This window comes from Falco punctatus, assembly GCF_963210335.1.
Source record: "Falco punctatus genome assembly, chromosome: 14".
In the NCBI taxonomy this organism is placed as follows: Eukaryota; Metazoa; Chordata; class Aves; order Falconiformes; family Falconidae; genus Falco; species Falco punctatus.
In genome coordinates this window covers 20,080,481-20,106,808 of record NC_137594.1, presented here as the reverse complement: position 1 = coordinate 20,106,808, position 26,328 = coordinate 20,080,481, and the positions used below count along the sequence as shown (strand labels likewise).

Here is a 26,328-nt window from a genome sequence, read left to right as displayed (position 1 = left end):
ACAGTCCTGCCAGATGGACTCTGCAGGAAGGATGTAAATTACGAGTGCCACATGGTAAGAATTACACACAAACAGCTGCTAAGATTCATCCAAGGCTATTGGAATAAAAAGACAGAAGAAATATGACTGTAAGACAAAGGAAGAATTTTTTTAGCATCTTTAAAAACCAGTTATATTCTGAATCTGCAAAGAGGTGAACTGTTAGAAGACCAAGCAGGAGCTTAGTGACTCAGCAAAGGCTGTTCTTGAACGAGGAGTCGGTGAGTTTAGTTTTGCTGGAGGCATGTGGAAAACACAGAGTTTTAGGCAGAAATCACATCAGAGACTGAACTTGATTTTGTAAGGAGAGAAAATTGACAAAATAGGAAAAATAAATTGCAAGCGATTATGATTATATGACATTTACTTGCTTTGGAAGAAGGGGATGAGAATTTGAAAAGTTGAACATTAAGAAGGAAAAATGAGCTAGAACTAGACCACAGGTGGGAAAATTAATCTGAGCCTGTTTATTTGCTGCTTTAAATTAAGTTTGGGAGATAGTTTCCCATCATAGGCATAAAAATGGACTTGGCCTCGATCAAGATTCAGATTAGGCAGAGGTTTTTTCTTGAATAAAATCTTTGTTTTTTCTCTTGGTACTAAATTTGTGTTGTTTAGGGTTGTATTGATGGGAAATGTTTATAAGCCAAGTTCACCAAACTAGCAATGTGAACCAGAATTCCAGCTGATATTTCTGTTTAAGTTTTCCAGTTACTGGGAACTAGAGGACTGATGACAAACGTATGTTCTAGTTAAGACATGACTTGCGCAATGGCTCAGTGGGAGTTTTGATAGTGAGATGTGATTATTTCTCTGCAGTGGAATCATAAACAAAAACATGATGCCTGTTTAGTTTTCTGTACAAAGTATGAAATAAAATAAAAATTATGGTAAGCAAACCTTATGTCTTATGAAATGACAGGATCATGTTTTTGCATGTATTTCTTTGTTTCCAAACTGTCAGCTCCCACAAAGAAGATGAAAAGTCCCAGTAGGTTCGGAGCCATAAGTATCTTTGAAAAGGTAACCTGTACTTTATGAGCATTTTGACCTTTACAAATATACAATAGCACAGTAAGTCCTGTTTAAAATCCAGCAGGTATAGTAACAAGGGGTAGATATTTATTGGCTTAGGTATAGTCAATGTGGCAATATCAGGTCAGCAGTAAGGTGCATACCTATACCTCTGTTTATTGTAAGTTCAAATCTAAGATACTCATCTCAGAGCAGGTCAGCAAGAATATGAGAGGCAACCACCACAAATTGCAGCAAGGGAGACTCCAGTTGAATATAAGGGGGTGTGGGGGGAATAAATCATAATGTGAACAAGCAAGCATCAGAACAGGCACATGGACAGGTTGTATATGTAATCTTTTTCCTCAAAGACATCGAAACTTCCACTGGATAAGGGCCTGAGCAACCTGACCTAACTTTGAAATTACCTTAGGTAGGATCAGGTGGCGGGACCAGATGACATTCCACCAGAAATCCCTTCCAACCTAAATTATTCTGTGATGAGGGGCACCTATTTCTAAACCATATGAACAAAGCAGTGTTCAACACATAAGTTAGTGAGCAGATGCACGATGGACAGCACAGACTGCCACAAGAGGGAGGAAGTAACGTTTTTGAGAACTACACAACCAAGGCTTGTGGTTTCCTGGGTGGGTGGCAGCTGAGCTGAAAGCTCTCTGGCAGACCTTGTGTCTTTGAAAGGGGAAATCTCCAACTGTTTGTTAACTGTGAAGTCTGTGATATGTGAGTTAAAGAAACAGAGGACGTTTCTTGGTTGCTGCCCTGACGCCAGGAGGATCTGGTGCCAAGCTTTAGCGGTTGCATCCAACACAGTGATATGTGGATTTCGACTTCACTGCATTTTCCTAAGAAGGTAACCTGCTCCAAGGAGCCTTTAGATAAAAAAGAGAAAGCTATAAATCTCATGTCAGCTTCCACTTTTCAACTCTGCTCAGTCAGCACGGAAAAAAGCTGTGTGGGTTTTGTATTTTGAATGTTGTTTAAACAGAGGTGCCTAAAATACCATATTCTTAATTTTGTGTAGTGCTTGCAATACTCCTTCAATTTGCAAGGATTGATTTCTGAATGATGTTATACTTATTTGCCTTTGAAACTGTTCAGGCAAAAAAAGCACAAGTCTTACTGTCAAAGCATAAAGAATATTTTGCATGAAACATAGAAGGTACTTCCCTGTAGCAAATCTGTAGGAAATTGTTGCAGCTACCAAGAACAGCAGTTTTGTACAAATACACTGAATGTAGAGTTGGTAATATATAGGTAAGTATAATTTCTGTTAGCATTCAGACTGCTTAAAGAACATGTGTTGTACTTCCTGCCTAAAATTCTTCCTGAAAATAGCTATGGGCTTCATATTGATGGAGAAATAGTAAATATTTGGACCAAAATTTACAACGTGTAACGGTTTTTACATCAGAACAGTGTTATTGTGTGAACAAGGCTTGCTACTTTTTCCTTAAGCATTTTGAACTGACAAATCATGTGGATTTCTGGAATAGCAGTTAAATGGTACTATGCCACAGAGTATACAAACTATAAAATCTTAGTGTTCCCTTTAGAATCCTTTTGTCACGTTTTGGCAGAGTCTTAGAGATACAGGTTGCACATCTGATCTGTATTTTGGGTTGATGACTTTGAAAACAAAAAATACCTGCAGAAACTTATTTGCCTTTGTGATGCCAGCTTGTGAGAATTCTGATGCTTGGGTAATTTTTTGAGCTTTCCTTTTTAACATTTTGCATGCTGATCTGCCTCAAACAAATTTAACATTTTTCTAGACTAGAGATACAAGTATTTTTTTTCACTGTGATAACAAAGTCTGCATTTGTGGTCAAAAGGTAAGTTGTATTTGTTCTTTGACATTTGAGGGAAATCTCTACAGTTGACACAAGGCAGAAAAGGAACAACTTCTGACTGCTCTCTATCCTTCACAGTTCTGTAGAAGTGCTGTTTCACTAAAGTTTTTGGACCTCACAATGCATGTGTATTTCTGACACATGTTTATGGAAAAAAACTTCTCTAAGACTGCACTTCCATCTGAAGTTTGTTACCTCCTGTGAAAGCAATAGTTCCACTGGCTGCATCCATTATGGCAAAACTTCATTGTTAATGCTCAGTAATGCTCATCCTTGTGGCTTTTGTAGCATTGTTTTTTTAAAGACTTATCCAGAATATTAGAAATACTTCGGAACTGCGCAAAATGAATGAGTGTGTCAGGAGTTCTTCCACTCTTTTTGGAGAGGGTCCAGCTATGAAGATGATGAGGGAAGTGGAGCATCTCCCTTATGAGGAAAAGCCAAGAAAGCTGGGCCTGTTTAGCCTAGAGAAGACTGAGAGGGGATCTTAGCAATGCACACCAATACCTTAAGGGTGTGTCAAGAGGATGGGGGCAGGCTCTTTTCTGTAATGTTCAGTGACAGGACAAGGGGCAATGGGCACAAACTACAACACAAAAAGTTCCATCTGAATATGAGGAAAAATAACTTTATTGTGAGGGTGACAGAGCACTGGAACAAGCTGCCCACAGAGGTGGTGGAGTCTTCTTCCCTGGAGACATATAAAACCCACCTGGACACAACTCTGTGCCTGATTTAGGTGAACCTAATTAGCAGGGGATTGGACTAGACCTCCAGAGGCCCCTTCCAACCCTGACCATTCTGTGAGCAGGGGCTGGAGAAAACATGGTTTGCACTGACCCTGGCATGGAGAAAAGCCTGTGTTAAAACAAGGGACAGAAGCATGGGACAGGCAGCCTAAATGGAGTGGCTGGGAGGAACAGCATTCCTTTCGTTTAATCTGTCTGTAGCTTTGAAGTCTGCGGCGGACCATACACTAGGGAGCACAGTCACAGAGGGGAACCCTGGCACAGTTGGTGGCTCAAGTCTGTACATTCTGTTCTACAAGTTCTGGTTTGCGTTCCAGGAAATCAGTATCACCAGATCTGAGAAAGAGGACATTGCGTATTAACAAAGGAGCCAGCTGGCTCCCTGCATCCGGCCACTATTGGCCAGCCCTTCCACTGAGGTCAGCACTCAAGCTCAGTTTCACCTCATGACATGTGGTCCACTACACTGCTATAGAATTAGTTGTTAAGACTCTTCTCCTTTATTCTGCCTTTAGGAAATTATGTCATAAAGCATATCTGTATTGAAGTTAAAAGAATTTCAGTAACTTTGGATTTCTGAGAAAATAGTCATCATTATTAGTAATGAGATAAAAAAATGCATAGCATTATCAGAACTCCTATTTACTTCAAAATTACTGGATTGGGCAATTTGATTTGTGAGGAAGTCTTAAATTAAGACTGTGGACAGGAAAAAACCACAGTGAAGTAAAAGATGAGAACCTAATAGGAAAGAAATTCAGTAGCTGTCCTTTTTTTAAGGGAAGTTATGAAAAAATCTTTCTAGAGTTAAAATGTAATTTTTATTTGTAATAATAAAATTTCTTATGGAATTGTTTTACAGCAATGAATCTCCTATACTTCAGTTGCAAAGAAGTTTTGCCAACTGAGGTTATATTGCATCTGAAAAACTTGCAGTCTACATGCATGGTGGATAGCATGTGAAATACCTAAGGTGCACTTGGATTCAAGGCTGAAAGCGAAGAGTCACCTCATATTGAAGTGCTGTACTTGCCCCCAGTAAGTCTGGGACATGACATCCTGCTAGTTCCTTTCTTTTTCCAAGAGATCCTGAAATGCCTTCCACCCACTACTTTATCTATTCCCTTTTATCCCTGTTTTAAGCAATAAATTATTGTTTAATGTTTTCTCATTGCTTGGTGGCACTTAATTGCACCTTTGCATAGGCAGGGAAGGAATAACAGGTTGGAAATTATTAATTATAATACAGCACTAAAGGTTTCTAAGCAGGGAAACAGATAAACCTGACATGACTCAGGGCTGGTGATGGTGGAAGGAATTTCAAGCAAAAATTGAGAGAGATCATGAAAGACATGATGACAAGGTGAATTTCAAAGGGATCAGTATCTTTTCTTAAAAATGTATTTCATAGCATGATGCATGTGTTCTGCTCCTAAAAGTATGTTTAATATTTATGAATTACGAATTATGTTTAATTATTATTTAAGGAATAGGGAGAATCCGTATTTCTGCGAGCAGTCAGCAGGAAAGTTTTCACCTAGGGTCCTACTGGTGTAACTAAGCTGCTGCCATGATCTGACGTAGTGAATTCAGACCTACACTGGGATTATCTATGTGAGATCTCAGCGTAAGTGGACTGGGGGCAGGAGGATGAACCTTCCTCATTTTTCAGGATATATTACTATCTTGAGCTGTGAGCTCTATTTCATTGCAGTTTATATATCTGATTTGGCACAATAATTCAACACATTTTTGTATTAATGTAATGGCTGTCATGAAGCATTTTAATAAATAACAAAATGGTAAATAAGGACTTCAAATGGATGAAAAGAATGTGATTCCTAACTGAGATTTGCTGCACTTAAACAGCAGCTGTTTACTGACCCTTCTGCACTGAGGTCTGGCCTGCCTGCTGGAAAGCAGAAAAGGGGGCAGGCACACTTGCCCAAACTTCCGAAGATGGTAAATGACAGAAGCATGCAAGAAAACTTTCCCTTTTTACTGTGAAAGTTTCAGTTAAAATGTATCTATTTTAAAAGCGCAAACCCCCTTTCTGCATCCTTATATGGCCGATACGGCCATCCTGCTGCATTATAGCTCTGTCGTCCCTGATGTGGGAATGCTCAGTTTAAGGTACGCTTTCTCAGTATTCATATTTTTAATGATAGTAACTTCCTAGCTGTTCATGAAGAGCTTGAGGAATGTAAGCCGATGGAGAAACTAACTAGTGTGAAGTAGTAAAATGTTATTTCTGTAGTGTGAGTCTGCAAAGACTCACTCTGCCTATCGTGGCTCTCCAAGGACTGTCTTTGTTTATTTTGGGCTGTGGGCTGACACCCCAAAATTGCTGTGGCTATCCTGTGGGCACAGGTATGGTGGGGATGAAAAGCAGTTACGCTCTGAATGAGAGATGCAAATGTAGATATAGGAAGAGACAGAAGTTTTTGCTCTGAAGTGTAATGTGAAGAAGAGATAAAATTGCATTTTGCACCCTCAATCCTTATCTCTTCCACACTGTGTGCATCTGTATGTTGCATGTCTGTGAGGTTTTGCATAGCTGGAGTGGAGCTGAAAGTAAGAGGAAAGTTTTGTGTTTGTGCTCATTGTCCTTTGTAGTGGACGACTTTGGGACAGACTTCTTTGGGACAGACTTTTGTTCTGTGGGAGACTCAGCTGCAGGGCTTAACTCAGAACTGAAGAGAAGTACTTCAGTTGCTGGAGCAGCACCATGAGGCCACCTCTGGGTTTGTCCCATGGGGACTAGTGGTGCACTTTGCTCAACCCCAGGTCTGGGAGAGAGGAGCTTGACCAGGGAAGTAGGAGGGGCCTTGCTGGGCCTGCTTTACTTTATATCCCCACTGCCTAATACCTTATGCAGAAAGCAGGAGGTTAATTGAAATAAATCAATTGTAAACAAACTGCTGCAGTTTTAAATGCATATAAGATTCTGGTAGGATTCTGTTTATCCTTTTTTCCATTGTGCCCTCTTGCATAATCAATTTTATTGCAAGCAAGTAAGAGAAGGAAATCAAACACCATGTCATACAAGCACAACAGGGCTCATATTTTGAACATGGATGTCACTGTACCTAGATATAATGTGTAAGCCCACATATTGGTGACATGCTTCATTTTTTCCCAAATACATAATCTATAAATATTCATTTTATTTGAGTACAAGTAATAACAGAGGTCAGCTTGCTCAGCATTGATGCATCACAATCAATAATTAATGAGAAAAACCCCGATACATAGACTTCCGATGTAAACTGATTCCCATACTGTCTCAAGGGCCTAGCCAAAAACTCTTAAGTTTTGGACACATGAGAAGAAACTTGGAGTCAATCACTTCTGTTATGTTTCTTAATGAATGAGAACATAGACTGTTAAGCATCCTTGAAGGATTAATCTATTTCTGGAGTGCTTTCCTCTATGTAGCATTAGACCCCTGTACTTCATAGATACTCTCTGTGCCATTTCTTACATTATGTTTTGCTTGTAGGAAACATTAAGGCATGAGGGTTATTAATTTGCTTTAGTTAGTGCCACAGCTCCCCTGGTATCATATCTATATTGGGTCTTCATTTGTCTGTGCACGCTACTGTGTTTATTCAGCTGTCCTAGAGCTGCTTCCTGAGACCGCTTCAGGGCTGATTTTAAACCTGCTTCTCCATCTGTGCTTCTTTTTGTAGAAGGTTGTATGTTCCCACTGTTCAAAAGTACTTCCTGCCAGATGATCCCACAATTTCATGCATTCCCAAATCCTGTGAAACAGAAAAGGCCTGAGCCAGTTTCTCAAAAGAGGAACCTTAGGAAGTTTTGTCAAAGTTAAAGGATTTTTTTAGAATAGCAGTTTGCATCTTTCTAAACACATTGTGACATATCTTAATTTTTTTAACTTTTGCATTACTTTGATGTAGAGATAAAATACATGCAAAATGGATTAATTTTCATTTTAAAACATTCTAATTGCACAGCTTAATTAAACTTATTCTGGCTTATTAAATGTAAGCCCTTTACAAATTTATTTACATTATACCAAGCATAGGAAGGGCAAATAAGCCAGTTAACTTTTCCTTTGATTTATACTCTGCACGTTGCAGGTGACAGGAAAATGGAATAATACATAGGCTGGAAATGTAAGAATCTTAATAATATGACTTTCACTGTGCTGCTTTTCAGTATCCTGGTTACAGGCTTACTCTTATTTTGGCTTTGATTTTTATAATCAAAATGTTCTGGTAAGGGAAAGAAATGTGTGTAGAACAGGATGCTGTCAATAGGTCATCTGCTTAGCATGACTTGAATTTGCTTCTAATCCACCAACACCTAAGATTCTCTCTTGAGATACTTGTGACTTTATTGATGAACATGTGGCTTCATACTGGGAAACCACTTCCTGGGTTTATGTCCACCTCCTGTTGCTTTAGAAAATTTGCTGAAAGAAGAGAAGCAAAGCATGCAGGCAAGGTGAATTGCCTTGTAATGTTGTCATGTCTTGGATATTTGCTATTTGTTTTTACCTCTGCAGACAAGGAATACGTAAAACCAACTTCCTTCATTAACAAACACAAACTTTTGTGATGCTAGAAGAAAGTTGATTAATATAAACTTTACTGACTCATCGTGGAAAACAAATGAAGAGTCAACTCATTTTTTTTCCTTTTTTTTTTCCCCCTGTCTTTTGGAAAAATTTGAGCATTGACTCACTATACTAGAATTCTAGCCGAACTTTTTTGTTTTGAAAGAATTCACATGGCACATGTGTCTAGTTAGGATGTCACTCGAATGAATTAAGGGGGTGACTGCTCCGCAGCTTTATAGGTGATGCTGCCAGTAACTCTGAATGTGGCAGGGGGGAAACACCCAACCGTTTGCCTGAAAAGGCATTTTCACCTCCTAGCTTTACATAGAACAGGAGGCATTTCTAATCTGTGAAAAAGTTTTTTGACTGACACCTGAAAGGCTGTTAATCCAAGTGTTGAGTACTGTATTTTGAAAAAGTGCGGGGGGGGGGGGCTTGAATTACTCTTGAAGTTGTTACCATACCCATTTCCTCATGGAAATAAAGTGATCCTTTCAAATTTGGCACTTATTGTCCTTCCTAAGGTATGGAAAAGTGTTGGATTTCAACAGCTTTCCTCTTAAATACTCTGACATGACATGTGTTTCAACAATACAATTCAGTCAGAAGAAGCTGATTTTTGGAATGTCTCAAAAACAGTTTCAGTGTTCATTTCAGTGTGAGGTTTCCTAAACAATGAAAACAAGCTAGTTAATGTAATGCAAAATCTATGTTATTGTGCTATTTTGGGGGAGGTGTGAGTCCAGGGTCCGTCAGGCTCACCCTGCCAGCTCTGACTGATGGGTTGGTTCCCTTCAGCAGTCAGCTGGTGGCAGCAGCAGATTTTAAGGAGTGGTTATATGTGCAAAATACAATAGCCAGAGACCTTAAAATCTTTGGGAGAAGGTAGCTGGTTTACAGTTTCCACCACTACCTTCCCTTCTGTTTAACTATTTCTTTCTTTTTTCCTCCTGCAGAATTCACCCCAGCCGTATCAGAAGGAGAGGCACTTCAGCTCTGGCTATACTATTAAGCCTGCAACTTCCACAGACAGGAAATTTTGCTGTTTCATTGTCATCAGCAAGTAATTGTGGTACCTCTTTGCTTTAGCAAACTGGAAAATGGAAATGAAGAGAAATACAACAAAGTTGCTGTGGCTGTTGATGTTCTCTGATATTGTGCCATTCAGCTATGAAAGCCATTCAGCCTTCTCGATGAGAGAGCAAGCTATTGAGCTAATGCAAGAAGCTCGTTTAATTGATGGGTATATAAAATATGTTCAACTAAACCCTCTTTGTGAATCTTGACAAGTGAGGAGGAAATGCTAAAGTGTGTTTGGATCGGTAGAGACATAAGCTGTTACTAGCACATAGCAGTTAGCTACTGTTGCAGAAATTTATTCAAAAGGAATTTTGATTCAGAGGGTACTTACTATGGGATCAGGTTATTCTAAATGGATTTGTGATTTTCTGGTCAGGTGTCATGGTTTAACCCCAGCCACTAAGCCCCACACAGCTGCTTGCTCGCTCCTCTCTACCCTACTGGGGCAAGGGAGAGAACTGGAAGAGTAAAAGTGAGAAAACACATGGGTTGAGATAAAGACAGTTTAATAGATCAAGCAAAAGCTGTGCGCTCAAGCAAAGCAAAAAAAGGAATTCATTCACCACTTCCCATTGGCAGGCAGGTGTTCAGCTGCCTCTGGAAAGCAGGGCTTCATCACACATGATGGTTACCAGGGAAGACAAACACCATCACTCCAAAAATCCACCCTCTTCCTTCACCTGGCTTTGTATACTGAGCATGACATCATACGGTATGGAATATTCCCTTGGTCAGTTGTTGTCAGCTGTCCCAGCTGTATCCCCTCCCAGTTTCTCATGCCCCCCAGCCTGTTCGCTCGTAGGGTGGGGTGAGGGGCAGAAAAGGCCCTGACTCTGTGTAAGCACTGCTCAGCAGTAACGAAAACATCTCTGCATTATCAACACTGCTTTCAGCACAAATCCAAAACAGCCCCATGCTAGCTACTGTCAAGAAAATTAACTCTATTCCAGCCAAAACCAGCACATCACGTCTTACCACTTAATTATTGTTTCCTTTTACATACTGTCCTTGTCTCCTTCCCAGAAATTAATGGCATCTTTCACTAGCAATGACTTCTGTGCAGAGCTAGAAAGCAGGCATCATACCTTGAAAGGATACCCTTGAAACGTGAAGGAGCGGTGTCTGTGGTGTGTGTATTTTGACCTGGGAACACAGACACTGATTATTCTAGCACACGCAGCACTGATTATTCTACCACAAGTATTTGTTTCTGAAGAGCATAGTAATGACGATAGGGAGAAAAATGAATACAGAAGCACAACAGGTACGGGAGAAGCAAAAGAAAGTGTCTTGCTGTCCTAACAAAAGCTTGTTTGCAAAAGAAGGGAGATTTTCAAGCATATGTGACTGCAGGACTATTGGCAATTAATGGTCTAAGGGACTGCGAAGAGTGGAAAAAATTATGGCTGGGTTGGAAGGGGAACAACTTATTTCTATCACAAATCTTATTTGTTTTCAATTCTAGCCACAATGACTTTGTACTGCGGCTGAGAATACTTTACCAAAATAAGCTCAGTAGAGTCAACTTAAGAGAACTCAACAAGACCCACACAAACCTTGTGAAACTTCAGGCTGGTTATGTGGGAGCTCAGGTACGTACTGCCATGGTTCTGGGTCTGAGAATATATTCTTACGTTTGCCTCCTTCCCAGTCACAGAAGTACTCCTGGGTGTGGTTTCAGCTCTTTCTGTTGAAAAAATAAAAACAATGAAATTGAACAGCCACAAACATTCTTCCATCACTTGGGTTTCAAAATTTGTGTTTTATAAGCTAGGTACCCTTAACCAAAACAGTGGCATTTGTTTTGTGGTAAATAAAATTACATCTGCTTTCCTGTGTGTTAGGAGGCTTTAGTCATGTCTGGAGTGGATGCTCTTGCCTTGCATCCTAACTCTTTCTTTGGGGGAAAAAATTATAGTGGCAAATCCCTTGTAAACTGTAGGAAAATATTTTGGTCTGTGCTCATGAAATGAAGATTTCCAAGTTGAAACACAAGTTATCTAGTTTACTTGTCAATGTCTCTTTCAGTTTTGGTCAGTGTATGTTCTTTGCAGCGCTCAGAACAAGGATGCTGTGCGTCTGACCTTAGAGCAAATTGATGTTGTCAAGAGGATGTGTAACAACTACGAAGAGCTGGAGCTTGTGACAACTTCCCAAGGTGATGTTTTTTCCTGCAACAGAAATGTTTTAGATGGGGTTGCAGGAGGTATGTGCAAAAGACAGATTGCTGAAAGCAGGCATGTTATCCTGCTTTAAAGAGTAACTTTAACTTCAGTTTTTACTTACCTATGCACAGTCCTGGACCACTGCAGTCATAAGAAAATTTGCCATATAAACATGCACTAGTATAAGCTCCTGTTTTATGAAAATGTCAATATTATTGCTTGCAATTTACAATATCAATTGTTGCATAGTAGTGCCAGCTTCTTATCTGTCATGAAATTACTTTGGAATTATCTTGCTTTGGTGTTTCCAGGTATCTCTGACAGTAGAAGGATTGCGTGTCTGATTGGAATAGAAGGTGGTCACTCCATTGACAGCAGTTTGGCAACACTGAGGATGTATTATGACCTGGGTGTTCGTTACATGACTTTAACACATACCTGCAATACACCTTGGTAACTAATGTGCATGTTTTTGTGTGACCATCCAAATTATGGATTCAGACAGAATTCACCTGTGAAAGACAGAACTAAGTCAACGATGATATGTTTTTAGGGTAAATCACTTGCCATGTGTCAGGTGGGAGACTGAGGATCTGTTATGTACTGCTTGCTATGCTGGCAATTTGGGAACTTTTAAACCTTGTTAACAAAACAAAGATGGCAAAATTGCTATCCCCTTTGCTTTAATAGGAAAGTTACATTGGGCAAAACAAGCCTAAAACCCCCCCAAAACCCAATTAGAAATGCATACAATGTAAATAAAAGAAGATAAATGCTATGTAAAAACTCAGCAGTCAGCAGCCTTCAACACTGTCCACTCTGGCCAGTTCAAAAGTACAGGTGTCCATATATGCAACTACAGAGATGCATATTTAGTTCCTGTATTAGAATATTAGCACCAACTCTTTGCTGGATTGACAAAATTCCTTCTTCTACTGACTCAGGGAAAAGGGAATTATGTGCACAGAAGGCTGAAAAGTAGGCTTTCTGGCTGACAGGTAACTGACTTTTCAGTGTATCTTTGTTCTCTGGTGAAGGTTTGTGTGATCAGAAGATTTCTTGTCTTGCATTGCTTCACAAATGTACAACAGTCTTGAACCTGAAGGCATAACATCCAGAAAACAGTTACAAACATGAAAAACGTGTGTAAACAAGATACGTATTAGGTAGCTCGTTATCCCTACATTTGGCTGTGTGACATGGTAATGGTTTTTATTGTGTGTAGCATAAGAAGTTTCAGTTGCTGTTACTATGGTCTCCAGAATAAAATGATTCACCTTCCTCACTCCCCTTTTTAAGGTCTGAATCGTCATCCAAAGGAATACACAACTTTTATCCTAATGTTACTGGTCTGACTGCATTTGGCCAAGTAAGGATCTCTTTTGAATGCTAATCTAAGCAATCTTTCACGCAACTAACAACTTCTGGCCTTATCTTTTCAAAAGCAACTTGTAATTAAAAATTAATTACTGGAAGTTCTTGATAGGTAGGAGGTGATCAGGGTTCAGTCAAACCAAATTCTCTGTGATGTTCCTTAGGGTAAAAGAAGCGCTACATGTAATTATAACTATTGTTTTAATACAGATCAAATGTATTAATTAATATGCTGAAGTAGTGTGATGTGGTTCAAATGATTGATTTTAGATGACTAAGTTTTTTAAGTTTTGAGCATGTGGTGGTGTGCTAGTTAACTGTGAGTGAATGAATTACTGTTAGGTTAACAGATGAATAGAAACCCATAGAGGCACTGCATGGTTATGACTAGCTGACAGCTGCAGATTTTTTTTATCTGTTTACATATATCAGCTAAATGGTTTCCTTTAAATAAACTTAATACTGACACTGTTGTCTGTAAATCTGTTTTAGGAAGTGGTAAAGGAGATGAATCGCCTGGGCATGCTGATAGATTTATCTCATACTTCATATTCCACAGCAAAAGCTGCACTGAATATCTCAAAAGCACCAGTAATTTTCAGCCATGCCTCAGCATTTTCTGTTTGTAATCACTCAAGAAATGTTCCAGATGATATCCTCCAGCAACTGGTGAGTTCTATGGGTTTGGGTTGTTGGTTGGGGTTTTTTTTGGAGGGGTGGTGGTATTTGTTTAGTTTTGTGGGTTCAGCATGGGTTTTTTTAGTTTTAATGGGAACATTTGGCTAGTCATAGGCAAACTTGTGCGTACAAGTCATCGTATTTAGCTTTTCACTTCCTATCTCTGCATTGGATTTATAAGCAGACCCCTGGGCAGCAAGTTACACATTTGCTTCTGAGACATTTTCTTTGGGTTGTGCTTTATTTTTGGATACAAGAATAAAGTATTTGAAAATACTTTGTAATTCTGGTTGAGTTTCTTTGATGTAGTCACTAGATTTCTGCTTATTCAGGCTATGTGAGGATATAACGAATCCAGGGTCAAGGGCAGAAAGGCAACGCCTTGTGTTGCCATCTGAGCTTTGACTTAGTGTTGTTATGCTCACTGATGGATGGATGTAGAAGGATCTATATGACATGTCTGTGAGGTCTGCAGGACACATGAGCGTCCACTCATCACCTGTCTCTTCATATCTTTCAGAAAAAGAACAAGGGAATTATCATGGTGACTTTCAATGCAGATATACTGGCCTGTGGCAGAAAAGTTGTTAATGTTTCTACCGTTGCAGGTTTGAAGTTAATATACTGTAGTTTCTGTGGGTAGCTTCTACAAATTTCCTGGTGTCTGCGTCATTTTTAAGACTGCATAAATTATACTGCTTGTTTATTCCTTTCTAGCTCTAGGCATTTTTGGAGCTAATATTCCTTAAACAATAACAAGAGGTACAAGGTGTGTAGCTGGAGGACATGATGTGCCCAAATGGAGCCAAGAGCCATTAATCCCAAAGTAGTTATTACTTTCTGGAAAAAACCTTAAACCTTTGTAATTTAAAGTGGAAAACATAGGTAATGAAAAGTTTATTGTTATATGTAGGCTACTTGTTGGGAATTAATGTGCTGTGATGATCATGTCTTTTTCCTCATTTGCATCTCATCAGTGTAGCTGTTATTTTGAAGACTGCTGCCTGATATGCTTAATAACAGATAATATCTAGTTAAGCAGCAGTAACTATCCAGAATATGTCAACTACATTATTAAATTTTAACCTGTATTATCAGGATGTCTTTTGACTTTTCTATAAACGATTTTATTAAGAATCCATGGTTAAGGAGAAGAGTTGCCTAGTGCTAATATGTCTGAACTGTATGATTTCTTCTTGCTGGATGCTTAGATATTGTTTTCTTTGATATTATCTTTCAGATCATTTTGACCACATAAAGAAAATTGCAGGTTCAGAATCAATAGGAATTGGTGGTGACTATGATGGAGTGGAACGGTTAGTAGAATTGTACATATGCTGGCATCTGCTCCTTAAATTATGAAAGCTTTGATTCTGTTTGGGGAAAAAAAGAAAGCAGACCAAAAATTGTAGGAAGTTGTCTTGTGATGAGTATTAAAACAGGTTCTATGAAAGAGGGGTACAATGATTCATTTCTGGAACTGTATGAAGCAGTGCTACAAATGTAGAAACAGATCCTAATGCCTCTCTAGTTGTGTGTCTAGGCAGTGTTTTGCACATAGAAAAACAGTGATAGAGGGTGCTTTCCTCCAGAAGCCAAAGCTGAATGACAAAAAAGCTGCCTCAGACTTTAGGTGGTAAACAGGTTAGGCCAGGGAGATGCTGCAAAATTCTTTTTATCTTTCTGTTGAATCTTCATCTCCTTTTGGCACATCAGCTTTTCAGTCAAATATTTATAGAGAGGTTCTACACCCCAGTGGGTTACTTCATTCTCTTTCTGAATAATTAACCAAGCTGATGACTCAGGGATTATGATCTTCCTGTCAGGAGTGTAGAATCACCCCTCTTTCCTACTCCCGTCTGTGTCTTGTATTATTTTGTGATCTTCCTTAGAGTATTCTGGTGTTATTTCATGCACAGGTTTTTCTATCTTACCTTCAGGGATCAATGGTGTTTTTGTTACCATCTGTTCTGCTGTCCGTTTTGCCATTTGGTCCACAAAGTTATTTCCCATTTCCTGAAGAGTGTTACCTTTTTGATGGCTCCTACAGTGGATGACAGCCACCTCCTCTGGTTCATTCACCGCTTCCAATAACTTCAGAATTTCAGTAGCATATTTTATTCCTTTCCCTTGGGCCAATAAGAGCCCTTGATCCTTCCAGATAGCTCCATGAGCACATACCACTCCAAAGGTGTACTTCAAGTCTGTCCATATGTTAATTCTTTTGCCCTTGGCCAATGTTAAGGCCCTTGTTAAAGTTAGCAGTTCTGCCTTCTGGGCCGATGTTCTGGCAGGTTTTGATTACTTTCTGGTAGGTAGTTACCACATATCTAGCTTTTCGTTGTCCCTGCTGCATGTAACTGCTTCCATCAACATACCAGTCCTCAGCATCCTTGATAGGTTGGATCTTTTAGATCCAGACGACTGGAATATACCTCCTCTATTTTTTATAGACAGTCATGCTCTACGGGTCCAGCCGCATTGTCACTAAGGAAAGAAGCTGAATTGACAAGGTTAGTAGTTGTGATGGTGACATCAGGTTTTACCAGAATGGCTTGGTATTTCAATAAATGAGAGTGGGATAACCAATGGTTACCCTTTTGTTCTAAAACAGCAGTTACCACATGGGACACTAAGACAGTCATTCCTTGCCCCAGTGTAAACTTTTGTGTTTCCTGTACATTCAGGATTACCGCTGCTACTGCCTTCAGGCAGCCTGGCTGTCCTTTAGCTACTTCATCCAACTGTTTGGAGAAGTATGCAACATTAATATGGCCCCATCTCTTGGGACAGAACTCCCAGAGCTACTCCTTGTTTTTCATAGGAGAACAAAAGAAACAACTTGCTTACATCTGGGAGACCCAAAGTGGGGGGTCTTCATTAACTCCTGCTTCAATTGCTGAAAAGCTTTTCTGGATTCTTTAGTCCATTCTAACCGAGTTGGGTTTCCTTTTAATATCTGGTATAATGACTTAATCAATAGTCCATAATTATATATCCAAAAAGAGCACCACCCAGTCATACCCAAAAAGGTTCGTAGCTCCTTTACTGTGGTGAGCTCAGGTGTTTGACAAATAACTTCTTTCTGTTCTGTCCCTAGTTCTTGTTGTCCTCCAGATACCTCATATCCCAGAAAAGTTACACAAGTTTGCATTATTTTAACCTTTTGCTGGGATAGTTGGTATCCACTTAATCCCAGGAAATTAAGTAGGTTACCGTCCATCAGCAACAATTTTCTTTAATAGGGGTAGTGATTAAGAGATCATCCACATATTTTAATGAAGTCCCATTTTCAGAGGGAGGACTTCAGTCTTCTAATTCTTTGGCTAATTGATTTCCAAAAATAGTTGGGCTGTTTTTAAAACCTTGGGGTAACAATGTCCAGGTTAACTTGGTCTTTTTCCCCAAATCTGGGTTTTCCCATTCAAAAGCAAATAGCTTTTGAGTGCTCTCGGCCAATGGGAGACAGAAGAAGGCATCTTTGAGATCCAACACCGAAAACCATTTTCACCCAGGTTTTAATTTTGTTAATACGGATTGGCCAGCACTGGTTGTAAATCTTCCACAATTTGATTTATTGTTCTCAAATCCTGCACCAGTCTATACCCTTTCCCATCAGGTTTCTTGATGGGCAGGACTGGTGTATTATATTCTGATTCACATTCTTTTAATAACCCATTCAGTATAAAATTATCAATTATTTATCTTACTCCTCATCTGTCTTCCAATTTCAAGGGGTATTGTTTTACTCTTGCTGGAGTTGCACCAGGTTTGAGTCTCACCTCAATGGGTTTTGCTCGTTTGGACCTTCCTGGTACCTTAGAGGCCCAGACCTCTGGAAATACCTGATCCATCACTTGAGTGGTGATTTCTATTTGTTTTACATCAGTTATTAAGGCTAAACTCCTGATTTTGGCAAATCTTTTTTCTTTTACTTTAAATTTCATTTGTTCATTATAAAACTTTATTTCAACATCTAATTGCCCCAACAAATCTCAGTCCAATAGTGATTTTGGGGAGTTAGACAAACAAAAATTATTGTACTCCCACTTGCAACCATTACATATATTGTAATGGTTTTGGAAAATGAGCCTTTTTGACCTAACCAGTTGCTCCCACAATATTGGCAGCGTTATTTCCCTCAGGTTCCAACCCTTGATTCAACACAGAATATGAAGCACTGGTATTAACTAAAAATTCCGCTTCCTTATTCTGTGCCCCTAGCTTTATTTTAACCAGTGGATCTGCTAGGGTAGATTCCCTGGGTTCCCATCATTCAGTATCAGCTTTGGCTATGAGCCTTGATTTTCCTGATTTACCCAATTTCGGACAGTCTCTTTTCCAATGGACCAGTTCCTTACAGTAGGCACAATGTCCAGAGGCCCACTTGGGAAGGACCAAATTTTACTGATTGTTTCTTTTCACAGGTGGGTCATTCCCTTGCTGCATTACTGCAGCTATTGTATGCCCCATCTTTTTACGTTCTGTCTTATCCTGGTTCCAAAATACCCTCCAGGCCTCCTCAAGCAGCCTTTCTTAATTTCTGACATCCAGTTATTTTGTTTACTGAAGTTTCTTTCAGATATCAGGGGTAGACTGCCTCAAAAATAGTGATATTAATTACTGTTTCCCCCCATCAGATGAGGGATCCATAGTGGTGTATTTTCTCATTGATGTCCTAAGTCACACTGAAAACTCAGCGGGTGTTTCCTCCAGCTTTTGTTTTACCTCATATAGGGTTGCATAATTTACTGATTTAGGAACTGTATTAGCCAATCTAGATCGTTCCCATTCTTGGTATTTCTTTAGAAGTTTATACACTGTGCTAAGTTTGAGTCCCAGTTTGGATTGACTAAGGGCAAATGCACATCCACCCTGCCTTTTAGGGTGTCAGCATCTGAGTCATCCCTGAGTTACTGCCTCTTTCCATGAATCTAACTTGGACATAGTAAATGGGACTTGGATTGCGACAGTTCCCATGGGACCCATAGCCTCATGAAGAGGAGTTTGAAGAGCTGGTCTTGTTTTATTACGGATATGGCTTGTGATTGGGGAATAATCACCCCCTCTTCCTTGGGTATCCCTAGATCCCCCATCACTCTCCTAATCTGAATCTTCATTCTTCTCTTCTGAAAAGGGGAATACAAGATTCTCTAGCATCCCTTCATCCTCCTCTCTCTTCCTTTCTGCATTCCTAATACACCTTTGTCCAACACTGCAAGTTGAGCAACATCTCTTGAGTCATTTCATTTCCTTAATTTCTTTCGCCTTCTGTTTTTCCAAAGCTAAAACCAGGGAAGCCTGCAGGGCTAGATTAAATCTGTGATTTCTCTGCCATTCTGGTTTCATAAGGTAAAGAACATATCAGCATACATTACTTCATACCATTTGCCTTCTCTTAAAAACAACATTAGTTGTAACAAAGTATTATACTCTATAGTTCCATTAAGTGGCCACTTCTCTCTGTCATCTAGTTTATACAGTGGCCAACATTAGTTACAGTACTTAGGAAGATCTGCTTTTCTTGCAGTGCCCCCTGGGGACCCACCTATTTCCTTCCAGTGCCTCAAGATACACCCAAGGGGGCTTTTCTTAAGGATGCTGCCACTCAGTTGATTCCCCATTGTTCAAATAGGTCCCATACAGATGACCACGGCGATTTCCAGTTCCCATCTACTAGTTGTCCCTCTGCCTATCCAGTTGTCCGATAGTCCCCTTAGTTCCCCCAACTTAGACTGATGAGTTCTTTTCCACTGTCTATCCCAATGGCAGGTATGACAACACTCACACTGCCACACACCCCAGTCTTGCGAGTCATGAAAAATTATTCCTATCCCATCCCGGTCCCCTGGCCACCTTCTGCGAATCCCCTCCTTCCTAACTCAGAACACCGAGGACGTGCTGCTTGCAGTGACCACGGTCTTGACAAAGAGAGACCCCTGCTGTTCCTTCCAATAAGCGCACTCAACCGTTGGCCTAAACAAGACATTCACTTATTATTCACAATTTTCTCGAATTATGCCATTTGTCTCCACCGTGATGGGCAACAGCAGGACAACGGAACCATGGATCAGAACTCTGCACTCGCTTCGCAGTTTCACCGCATCTCAGTCCTTACACTCCAGAGCTAGCTCAGTCATGCACCACATTCAAATACAATACATAAACCCCTTATTTAAACAAACCAGCATCAAAAGGGTGATTATTCTGCAAGCTATCACCACGTATGCTTCTATTTCCATTTTTTTCCCAGGGCAGTTTCTCCTGTAGTAAAGACAGACGAACCCCACTCTTAATAAAAACAGACATGCAATCAGGGCTAGTACTCATGCAAAGTCATAAACACAGGTAGAATGATTACACTGGTACAACAATAGTTCTAAAATTGCCTTAAGGGGGCTTACCATGCTCCAAATATTCCCTAGAACCAATTATTAAACAGTCTGGGCATCCCCAACACTTTAGAACCAAATTGGGAGTCTCATAAAATACACAAATTCCTAATACCAGAACAAAGAATACCTTCTGCTGAATGGTCTGTCATCCACTCCTGCAGTGATGCAGTTGAGGTGGGGAGTCCCTCCGGGAAATCCTGGGGGTACCACAGCCAAGCAGAGACGGTCCCACCTGGGTTGCCAAATTGATACCAGAGATCAGAGTTTTGAGACCCCTTGCTTTCTAGCACTCCTTGTTGAGGTGGGAGGTTAGGTGTGGCTGGGCCAGGATTCCAAGATAAAACTCAGTAACAAGAGTCATTATTGAGCAGGTATTCTTTATTTGTGGCACCGGGTGCGTAGGGGGCTGCTGCTTCTAGTGTGTACTCCCCAGCTCCGGTTCTCACTATTTTTATGCTACAATCTAATACACATGCATAACATTCCCTGGAAAAGGAATACATATTCAAACTATTTCCTCAAAATGTTTTACATATTTTTCCGTCTCCTCGCACATGTGTGCTGCCACCTTGAGGGTCGTCTTGGAGGGTCTTCTCATGAAGTCTCAAAGTCTTTGTCAACATAAACTTTCAGCTTGGGGTCTCTTGCACATGCGCAGTTCATTTCTACTGACTTAAAAACTTCTTATCCTATTGTTCTGAAAAAACCATCCTGTTCGCTAGTTAAAGAAAAATTGTATTTTCCTTTGCAGTGCTTGTTTGCTGTTGTCAAAGGCTATTTATGACATCCCCTTATCTAAACTCCCAGACCACAAGTATGTAGCAACTAAGTATTTCCCTACATTCTACATACATTAGCACATTGTACAAAGGTTAGTGAGCCTCTGCCCACTCACCAAAGTTGACCAATTTCTTATTCTTTTAACCTTACATATTAATCAGAGTTAGTTAATCATAGCTCTGAAACTATAATCTCTGAAATAAATACACAGTTTGCAACAAAAGGACACATTTTACTGTATGCATTTTGAAAAAGACCATAATTTGAATTGGTGGTGGGGTTGCTAAGTTCCCAAGTCCTGGAAGAAAGTAATGGCATACATTCCCTGAGATACACATATCACCACACCTCCACAGAAAAGAAAATTAACAGAAAATATTAGTTATCTCAAAACAAAGTCAGAGCCTCATGGAAATACAATTTAAAGCAGCTGTTTAATGCAGGTTTTGCAGCTTCTTACTTCGAATTCCTTTTTATTCTGGTAAGAATTAGCACAAGACATAGGTCAGTTTTGCTTATTGTGATTTCTTCAGCAAAGAGTTCTGAATAGCTTTCTTTTCACTGCCTAAACTGCTGAATTCAAAACAGTATTAATATTCTAATTGTATTTTCTTTGGAAAAATGACTTTGTAAATGACAGCACACAAAATTGCTTGCAACTCCTTAGCGCATCCTGTGTTTGCAGGTTCCCTTTTGTTCTGTTACACAAGTGGATTGCACCAACTCCATCTGTCATGCAGCTGTTTCCTCTTACTCTAAAGGCCAGATATAAAAAGCAGATTAATGCATACATGAGTTTGTTGGTGGGGTTTTCTTTCCTTTCCTTTCTCCTCTTTCCTTTCTCCTCTTTCCTTTCTCCTCTTTCCTTTCTCCTCTTTCCTCTTTCCTCTTTCCTCTTTCCTCTTTCCTCTTTCCTCTTTCCTCTTTCCTCTTTCCTCTTTCCTCTTTCCTCTTTCCTCTTTCCTCTTTCCTCTTTCCTCTTTCCTCTTTCCTCTTTCCTCTTTCCTCTTTCCTCTTTCCTCTTTCCTCTTTCCTCTTCTTTTCTTCCTACATGATGTTGTTCTGCCTATACATAAGTACACCTTCATTCCAGAATACACAATTGTGTTCTGCTTATGGGATCCTCTGTACAGAAGAAGCCTTTCACTGTATCCCAGTTCTGCTTGTTTATATCAGTTGAATTCTTAATTATTTTTTAAAAAAATTCTCAGAGAAAGAATTGAGTCCAAAGTGAGCTCACTCCAAAACTGAATATGTGCAAAATACTAAATAAAAATCTTTTTCTACATTTTTCCAGTGATGTGTGTTTAATATTCTTGTCTGTCTCCTGTCAACAGTTTCCCTGAGGGTTTGGAAGATGTTTCTAAATACCCTTCTTTGATTGAGGAACTTCTTAGAAGAGGATGGAGTGAAACTGAACTGAAAGGGGTCTTAAGGGAGAACTTTCTCCGTGTCTTCAGGGAAGTGGAAAATGTAAGACTAAAAACCAAACTGAAATGTTGACTCTTATTAAGAGGGAGAGAGGAATTGTTGGTGGGGTTTTTTTCCCTGTTTCGTTTGGGGTTTTTTTGTTTTTGTTTTTGTTTTTTTCTCTCAATGAGAGAGCTATGAGGGAATGTAAGCACTTAATGCAATAATTCCAAATGCTGGGAAAGAAACCAACATGGCAAGAGAGAGTTAGCAGGATAAAGGAAAGTGAGAGAGAGCAGACAAAGCTCTTTGGAACTTTTTCTCTGTGGTAATCTGATAAGTACACATCACTGACTTCTAAATAGAATCACTTCATGGTTTGGAGAAACTGTGAACGTACCAGTGTCACAGTCTGGCTGTGTTCGCCGGTGCAGTAAGGAATGCTGACTCCTGCAAATCAATTTAATTCTTGTCATGGGATTGGGCTACTGTCCAAAAGGCTCCTGCCATGCCCAGATCACTAACAAGCCATAAACGTAACTACTAGATCATAAGGAGCTTTAAGTGTTACTGGTAGAAGCTAATCCAGAAGGATGAGAGAGGAGAGGAAGGAAAGAGACCGTATGAGAGTAAAGACCACCTAAACAGTAACTTTTTCAAAGCCTCTGTTGAAACTTGGAAACTGCTTGCCACCTCCTGTTTTTATTTACAGGAATAATTAAGTAGATATTATACACAAAGCCTTATAGACAACATAGAATTAACAGATCTTTTTTCCATTTGCCTTTTTCGGGTATGTTAGAATGAACAGAAATCTGGGTATTTTGTACGGTTCCACTTAATCTGCCAAAATATCTAGCTAATGCTGAGTTGCACATGACAGACTGACATTATCATTGAATCATAGGATGGTTTGGGTTGGAAGGGACCTCAAACACCGGGCCACTAGACCAGGTTGCTCCAAGACCTGTCCAGCCTGGCCTTGAACATTTCCAGGGATAGGGCATCCACAGCTGCTCTGGCAACCCGTGCCTGTATCTCATCACCCTCACAGTAAAGAATTTCTTCCTGATATCTAATCTAGATCTACCCTTTTTTGGTTTATAACCATTACCCCTTGTCCTGTCACTACAGGCCCTACTAAAATGTCTGTCCCCATCTTTCTTATAAGCCCCCTTTAAGAATTGAAAGGCCACAATAAGGTTTCCCTGGAGCCTTATGAAGAGGTTGAAATTCATCACACATAACTGATCTGTGAGATTTAGTCATTTTTTTCCTTCTAAATTAGAGACATTTGAAGGTCTGTCTTGAGACTGTGAGTTGACTTTGGGGTACAGAGCTCATGAGTTGGTCTGCTTAAGGTTTTCCAGCTAACACATCCATATGTGGAGGGAGCCAAGATAAAGAACAGCCAGACCTGTGACTCTTGCTTGTAATGTATCTGCAGTGAATTCTGGGAAGTGTTTAATAGGAATGCAAACATCGGGATAGTGTTGTTCATTTCCTCACATTCAGATGTGGTTTTGCAATAGTTTGAGTTGGTTCACTTGAAATAGCATTGAATTTGCTAGCTGCATAAAGTTTTGTGCTGTTGTGCCAGTCTGGCTTTCAGGGGCAACCTTTTGAATTTTTCTAGGTGCGGAACCTTAGTCGACTAATGGATGTAGGTGAAAGTGAAATCCTGCAAGAAGAAGTACAAAATTCCTGTCGCCTAGATCTACATAATTATCGGTTTCAGACAGCTAAGTCTTTTGGATTGCCTTCTGTGGCACAACCTTTTAGTCTGACACTTGTAATTGTATCATATTTAATACTGAATTATGAATCATAAGATCTATGGAGTCTAGAGAGAGCTATATAGAGCAATCTGCAATGCAACTAGTTACCTTTTTGGGTTTTGTTAATGTAAAGCTATGCTGACTTTTTTGTGTATTTCTATAAATTCACCTGCATACTTGAAAGTTAATGTAGATTTTAAATGTTGTAGCAAAAACATTTGGAATTTGAAGTGATAAATTCTGTGTCATCTTGGCTAAACCAGGACCAATATTGTTAATGGAAGGTAATCACATCTAATGAATAAATTCTGTAATGCGTGACACATGGTTTTGGTACCCATATTGTGGCACTTGATATAAATACTGAATCCAGAATCAGCAGTTCCACACAAGAACTAGAGAATATGATTAAGACATGTGTGCTAAGATGTTTTCAGATATTACTTCTTGTAAAATCATACAGCTTTCATCATCAGTCAATGGCTTAATCAGACAAGACCACCCTCCTGGTACATGTAGAAGAGTGTTTTTTTGGTTTCGTTTTGTTTGGGTTTGTTTTTTTTTCTTTTTTAAGATGACAAGATGGATGACACTGCTACTTCTATTTGGATTTCATCCCTACCACTAGCTTTAGGGATCCATCCTGCAGTACTAAACTCTTATTTTTGAACCCTGACCAGGACAGTGGGCAACTGGAGAGTTATTGAAGGATGGAGGTAGGTGTTTTGCATTCAGGTACAGGTGAGCAGGCAATGTTGTAGATACTTTTCTGTAATTTGGGAACTTCTATTTGCTGCATGTTCATGAAGCTAGGAGCAAGAATAAGGTAGGACCAAGCAGGAATTCTGGCTAGTCAGAGTGTGAAATCTTGTTCTGATATTTTTATTGCAGTCTGAAGAGTATAAAATCAGTATTTAAATAAAAAATTTGTTAGAATGTTCCACAGCTTTGTGGAAATATTTCCATATTTTTAAAAAAAGATCCTTGTCAATATGAGGTTTTATTATTTTATTTTTGTTCTAGCTGGCTAATATCAGACCATTGCCAAAGGATTCATAGACATGAGATTAAAAAGAAATCTTTTTATAATAAATCTTCTGCTGTTTCAGCCTTCAGAACACATTATCAAATACACAAGGTATGTGAGGTTAGAAGCTACTGTTATACAGAAAAGCATATATTGCGATAGGCCCATTCTTGGTAGGCTAATATGGCTTAAATCTTAATTTTTAGTCAAATATTGTGAGATTCCTGATGAAATTGTAAGACAGCAGCACTATATCTTCTGGGGTCATTTCCCAGTTCTTGCTGGTAAATGCCTTCTCATGATACTTGCCGTTAATTGTGATTTTTATCCCATGATATGTGCCTTTATTTACTGATATGACATCTACAGAATTTAGCCTTAGTATAGAATAAAAGTTCTGTAATTGTTTTAAGGACAGCATTTGTAAATGCAAAGTATTTAACAACTGAAAGACAAGACTAAGCATGAACAGAATGGAAACAGCAAGTCAGTTATTTTCTAGAGTCACCTGAGACTGTTCCTGGCTGTATTCCACGTATAAGTAGGGTTTCTGGAAGAAGACATGTTCTTTTATTGCTTCAAAATGAAGCTTCATTAATTCTTCTGATAAGGTGGTCTCCTTGATAAGTATATTCTGAATATACTACTGCCACTTACAGAATTCTTTACAAACCATGCTGAATAATCCAGTTGCATACAAGCCAAGTTTTAAAGAACATTTTCTCAATAAATCCTGGTTATGCATCTACAGTGGGGAATTACTGCACTGACTCGGAAGTCTTGCCTTCCCAATAATGCTTGACTGCATCAGAACTTGTTTTACTGGTAAAATGATTTCAATAGGGCAAACACTTATTTCCCATCAGTACTTCTGCTAATAGCTTCACAAAGCATTGGAAAGCTGCCATCCATGGTCTCTTTCCACAGAATTAGTACTGTGATAGTAACTTCATTATATATTTGAGACATAAGATGCTTTGTTATTCCTTCCAGCCTTTTTCTTTCTACCGTGTCATCAGATTCCTCCCTGCTAACTTCTAATTTTTTCCCCCATACTAAAGCATGGATTAAAAATGTATTCCTTTTCTTAAAGATATGAATAATACTTTTATATGACTGATTCCACCATACTATAGATATTTGTAGTTTATTTCTTTGTTTTATCTACAGTGTATTGAACTTATTTGTTTGACTGCTTTGTGCATTTAATAATTTGTAGCCTTGTGGCAAAAAATATAAATGAAATTTAAATAAAATACTGTTTAAAATTGTGTATAGATGCTGGTGTAATCTCACAAAACAATGTGAATGTTTAGAACTCCAGGAAACGCTGAAACAACCGTGCAACTCTGCTGCAGAAGGAAAGCCAGGGTAACATGA

General features: G+C 39.3%; 1 protein-coding gene across 13 annotated transcripts; it reads left to right on the top strand.

The window, feature by feature from the left end:
- The first annotated feature begins 3 nt into the window (after positions 1–3).
- LOC308053500 (dipeptidase 2-like) lies at positions 4–26,221 on the top strand. 13 transcript variants are annotated; one of them, XM_080364784.1, is made up of 12 exons: positions 6–54; positions 4,539–4,714; positions 9,218–9,504; positions 10,807–10,933; positions 11,370–11,499; positions 11,818–11,959; positions 12,806–12,875; positions 13,373–13,549; positions 14,079–14,166; positions 14,799–14,874; positions 22,071–22,206; positions 23,780–24,966. In XM_080364784.1, exons 3-12 carry the CDS (start codon positions 9,362–9,364, stop codon positions 23,972–23,974), a joined length of 1,284 nt encoding a protein of 427 aa, XP_080220910.1. In that variant the 5' UTR covers positions 6–54; positions 4,539–4,714; positions 9,218–9,361; the 3' UTR covers positions 23,975–24,966. The 13 variants fall into 13 exon arrangements, with proteins under 13 accessions (XP_080220912.1, XP_080220910.1, XP_080220901.1 ...); XM_080364775.1 differs by lacking the exons at positions 4,539–4,714; positions 9,218–9,504 and adding exons at positions 1,004–1,062; positions 1,788–1,927 and having other exon boundaries at positions 49–260; positions 23,780–26,221; XM_080364780.1 differs by lacking the exons at positions 4,539–4,714; positions 9,218–9,504 and adding exons at positions 1,004–1,062; positions 1,803–1,927 and having other exon boundaries at positions 49–260.
- Positions 26,222–26,328: the final 107 nt, after the last annotated feature.

Bases quoted from the DNA above. Each gene is read 5' to 3' on its own strand.
- LOC308053500 (XM_080364775.1), top strand. From the start codon at position 1,018: ATGAAAAGTCCCAGTAGGTTCGGAGCCATAAGTATCTTTGAAAAG. The intron at 10,934-11,369 runs GTACGTACTGCC...TGTCTCTTTCAG, and splicing joins CTGGTTATGTGGGAGCTCAG to TTTTGGTCAGTGTATGTTCT. The intron at 12,876-13,372 runs GTAAGGATCTCT...AATCTGTTTTAG, and splicing joins GTCTGACTGCATTTGGCCAA to GAAGTGGTAAAGGAGATGAA.